Source organism: Pygoscelis adeliae, unplaced genomic scaffold, assembly GCF_000699105.1.
Source record: "Pygoscelis adeliae isolate BGI_AS28 unplaced genomic scaffold, ASM69910v1 Scaffold127, whole genome shotgun sequence".
Lineage (NCBI taxonomy): Eukaryota > Metazoa > Chordata > Aves > Sphenisciformes > Spheniscidae > Pygoscelis > Pygoscelis adeliae.
This window is the reverse complement of record NW_008825208.1, coordinates 370,094-375,229: the sequence shown is the minus strand read 5'-3', so window position 1 is coordinate 375,229 and position 5,136 is coordinate 370,094. Positions and strand designations below refer to the sequence as shown.

The 5,136-nt window shown below is 40.8% G+C and overlaps 1 protein-coding gene across 1 annotated transcript in view; it reads left to right on the top strand.

Annotated features, from left to right (window-relative positions):
• The first annotated feature begins 2,948 nt into the window (after positions 1 to 2,948).
• CDKN2A (cyclin-dependent kinase inhibitor 2A) overlaps positions 2,949 to 5,136 on the top strand; it is a 3,356-nt gene continuing 1,168 nt past the window's right edge. Inside the window, exon 1 of the mRNA XM_009328978.1 lies at positions 2,949 to 2,960. Within this exon, the coding sequence (XP_009327253.1) occupies positions 2,949 to 2,960 (12 nt within the window). The remainder of the gene's footprint in view (positions 2,961 to 5,136) is intronic.

The following is a 5,136-nucleotide window of genomic DNA, read 5'->3' as shown; positions in this document are numbered from 1 at the left end:
CCCGCTCCCCGCGGCAGCCCGGCCCCGGTCGTGCAGCGCCGGGGAGCCCTCTCCGCGCCACATGCTCAGATTGCACCGGGAACACGTGAGGTTTGCTCAGGCGTGGGGGTTATTGGTGTTTTTTTCCTTTTTTTTTCTTTTTCTCTTTTTTTCTTTTTTTTTTTTTTTAAGCAGTAGAAAACGACAGGTTCTTGAAAAGTTGCTGTAACTTATATCTGCCTCCCCCCACCCTTTGAGAAGTCTTTCTTTTCGTTTTCTCTATGGCTAATTTAGAGAAAATAAACCCACCACTCCTCACCAACATTTGCAGACGGTTCCTTGCGAACAAGGAACATAACTATTGCTCTGAAGAGAGAAAATGGCCACTGTTTGCCGAGCGTGTGTTACTTTCCACTGTTGTAAATGACAGCGAAATACAGTGGCCTACTTCGCCTTCCCTCGCTGTTATATAAATATATGCAATAAGGGTCAAAGCGGCCGAGCAGCTTCAGAAAGGGTAATTAAAATACACACATATAAAGGACCTTGAGAGACACCCGGGGTTCCGGTGTTTTTAGAGAGTTTTTCCTGATTGCAGAATGCAAAATCGGATTGTTGTGGATCTGCACGGCGCAGCTTAGGCCTCGATCATTACACATAATTAGACACATAATGAAAAATAAAGCAAATATTAATTTTGATAAGTATTTGAGGATTGTTCTGCTAAATCCTCGTCGGGGATCATTAGAGGAGTCCACAACCTCCTCTAATCCAGAGCACAGACTGGAGAAGAACAGGGGTAGAAGAGAAGGAAAGTAGAAATATTTACCTGAAAATATCTACAAAAATAGAGATTATATATTTTTATATGTATATATATAAAATATATATATTAAAAAACTAAACCCTTCAAGCTATAGGAGTCGAGGTGTGGAGATAAAGCAATTCACAGTTTGCCTGCTCCAGTCTCTGGTTAGATCACTTTCAGCACTTTTTGAATATCAAATGTGGGGCGATACACACACACACACACACACACACACACACTTTTATATATATATATATATATATATATAAAAATCAGAAACAATACCCACTTTTCCTTGTTACCTTCAAATCCCTCATTTTTTTGCATTTGTAGTAGGCCTAATTTCTTCATCTTACACTAAATGGGGGAAAAAGAAACTATAAACTCTGGCTGACCTGAAATACACGAATCTGTAATATAGAACATAAATATGAAGGTGCTGATTATGTCGAAGTCAATTCTCTGTACCAAGGGCAAAACCCTCTCATGGATCAGGCAGTGTGGCAATTTTTTTTTCTCTCTATTTCCACACTTGCTGCAAATACTGCTGCTCCCCCCCGCCCTGAGCTTTTCATCGGGTAGATCGAGTTCTTCTAAAATGCCAGTTAGGTCTAAAATAGTCACTGAAATGTGCTGAAAACCTGATTCTGAAGGGGCTGGGGAGGGGTAAGACAAGGGTGTGTGTTTAATGTAAAAAAAGATGAGATTTTTTCCCTTTTGCCTAACCGTACTCCTTCCATAATGGGATGTAACAACATTACAGTCACAAAAGTAATGCATAAATATTTTGGCAGCTCGGAGACAGCGAACCCCGAACCCATAGTATTTCGGGCCACAGTTTGCAGGAAGAAGGTGGCTTCATATTCGGGTTAGGTGCAAATCTATTTCAGGGGGAAAAATAAGTTTGGAAATAAAGAGAAAACAGCTCTTTTTGCCCTTATTTCCTATTTAGAGAGACGGATCCTGTTCTCAAGTTTTGTTCAAAATTAAGTTGCTTATTTAAATAGGTGGAACAAAGAAAATTTTAACACTCCTCGAGCAGTGTTAGAGAGAGAGAGTCTTTCGTGGAAACAGCGTCCACGAAGCTGCTTCTGAACCCCAAGTGGGTCCGAGACGGGGACCGACACTCAAAAACTTGCTGATAGAGGCAATCCGAAAGCTACCCACCCGGGCAGAAAATCGGCCACGCCGCGACATGTTTTTCTTGCAGCATCTAAACCTATTTATTTCTTAGGACGATGGGAGAGATTTTGTTTGTTTTGCCTTTTGTGTGTGTGTGTGTTTATTTGTTATTTGTCTTTGCTTTGTTCTTTGTTTTTTAAGGAAGGCAATATTTTGCCTGACGAATCCTTAATTACTTTTTTGTAAACTGTTAAGAGATTATCCAGAGCCCTTAGGTCGTTTTACTTTCCGATGACTCCATAGCCCGAAACGGGGGACCGAAATAATATGCATCTAAAATTTTCTGGAGGGTGTCTAAGAAAAATGTGAAAATATCTAGGGATATTTTCACAGCTATTCAGGGCAGCGTATTACCTTCAGAAATGCGCTCTGCGCAAGTTTTTATCACACGACTCGGAAAACAGATACCGAAGTATTTATTCTTTATTATTGCAGGTTGTTGGGTTGTTCTTGGTGTAGGTTGGGGTTTTGGGGGGTTGTTTTTTTTATTATTATTATTTTTTATTTTCAAAATAAACCTCTATGGCGCAACTTCTAAAGGTCTAAAATTAAGGTGCTAAATTTTCCTGTTCTTACCCAATATGTGCAATGATGATAATTATCTTTGGAAATGCACGGACATTTTAAGCTGAACAGTAGAAGGATACTGTTCAGCCATTTCTATTCATCGGTTTTGCTTCGTTTTTAGCATGACTCCAAACAACTGTTTTTTCCCTCCTTAATTGTAAATCAGGTTACTTCCATGCAACCTCTCCATTGCACTCCCCACCCCTGCCCCTCGTGAGCCTTTTTTGCCTATTTACAGGTGAGGAAATCCCAATATTATGTTCTCTATAGTTTATCTTTTTGTAGTATTTAATTAACCCCTAAAGTTATTACTGAAATACTGGTTAGACGATAAAATAACGTAAACGTTTTGAAATACTTTTTTTTTTTCTTTAAAAGGGTAGTACTTGCTAAGCCTTAAATAGGGCATAAGATGGCTGCTTTGGTAACTGAAAATTACCTTTTCCGTCCTGTATGCTATTATCAAAACATCTCAGAACATTTGCAGGATTGCTGTACTGTAGCATTAAAACGGATCTGTTTTCAGTGTCAAAGATCTGTATTGTTGAACAGTGGCTTTAAAAAGAAACAAGAGGAGAAATGTAGGCTAGGGAGACTGCTTAACGTGGATCGATTTTTTTTTTCCTTCAGAAAAATATCTTTGCAGTAAGGTTTGTTAGGGAGAGAAGGTTATTTTTCTTCACTTCCCCCAAGACTCAAGTGTAATACAAGGGTCGTTTTCAAAACACATTAGCACAGGCTCGGCTATTATTTCCGTAACTTCAGATATGACAGTGTATTGTTATGTTTTGATTAATTTGAGGTCGTTTGTTGGTACCAGAATTATGCAAAATAGGATTTGCATTTCTGGGGGAAAAATTCTTATGACTTCAATAATGTAACTTAGAATTGTGTCGTTTTAGTGGCCCAGTAGCTTGATAAGTGATTTGGAGGTCCAGTAATCATTAGGACTGGACTGTATTTGTTGTTTTACGCCATTCTGCGATTTCGTAACTTTTAACAGATTTTAGCAGGGATGGAGATGCAGACAGGCCCTCTGACTCCTGTAGTAATGTCTTCACCTACAAATATGTTGACGTGTGAGTGTATAGATTTTTTTATACTTATATATTCACAAAAATACACATATGCATATATTTATATACACACACAGATGCATAAAATCCACTGTCAATACTATTTCACAGAAAGTGAGATTAGCCAGTGCTAATATGCAACCCTAACGCGCCTCACTATTGATATGAAATTTTAAGACACCTGACACACGTAACCAAGGCGGTTTTCTCTTTGGATTTATCTCTACGTGGCTACCATTAATGGCAGAGAGCGCACGAAGGACTGGAGGGTACTTTGCCTGTTGGGTGGGAGATCCTTTCCTCTTAATGTCTCAGACTTTACGGACTTCTAAAAAATCCACTTTTAAGCTTTATTTGTTGATTTTTTTTTTTTAATTTTTTTTTAATCGCCCGCGAGCCCTGGGGCTCGCTCTGCACCACGCGCTGCAGCAAAACCACGGTGCGAGGGAGTCCGCCGCAGGTCCCCGCCGAGAGGGCATCTCACCCAACCCAAGCCCCTTTCAAATGTCGCACCCTGCTCTTGCGACGCCACTTTCCCCAGAAACTTTGCGAGGGAGAATCAGAAAGCCCCCAAATGAGGACATTTCAGTGAACCTCTGACTTGTCTACTCAGGGATAAATTTATGTTTATTTCTCCTCATCCAAGGATGCCTCTGCCTTTCGGCCGTCGGTACACGTAGAGATAAAATCGCCGTTTTTCCCCTTTCACCACGCAGGGCTGTTCGTGGGCCCGAGCGGCGGGGAGGAGGTTAACGCCGGCGGGAGCAAAGGTGCATCTGCACGGCAGATGCTTCTTCTGCGGCAATCGCACCGGTTTTCTGCAATTAAAAAGAGGATGTTAGGGAACTGGCATGGGGGGGGGGGGGGAAAAAAAAAAAAAAAAAAAAAAAAAAACAAAAAAATTAAAAAAAAAAAAAAGAAAAAGGAATAACAGGAGCCAGTCGTATGTATGTGCAGAATTAAATTTCAGGAACAGAATTTGTGTGTAAATTTAAGCACATTTACGAAATGCAGACATCAATCTTTTTTTGACAATAATATGCAGTGGATTGCTCTGGTTTTAATACTTACGTTTTGTAGTACAAAAAGGAGGAAAGAGACATTTTAAAAGGCCAAATGAACTTCAGTTGTATTAATCTCTATCAGGCTAAAAATATGGATGTAGAGAAAAATAGGTAGCGAAGAGAATATTTTCTGAAGCGTTACTGATTTTGTATTTGACTCTGGGTATGCTGCTTCTCTTTTTGACTTTACCTAAGGCTCCCACAGACTTTTGTTGGCTACAGCAGAAGCCATATGGTCTGGCTGCTAAAATTAGGTTCTGCTTGTCACAGCCTGCAGAGGCTCCAGCAGTCGTCGTGCCGGCCCTGGGGAGGAGGAAGGAAAAGGGCTTTCCTTTGCGCCGCTCAGTCACAGGCTACAAAACGTAGCTGCAGCTGCACACGCTGCTTGCTGCGGTCAGCTACGGTCACACCTCGGCTTGCCTGCTGCCACCACCCCGTACCCGTGTGTAAATTAAAACTG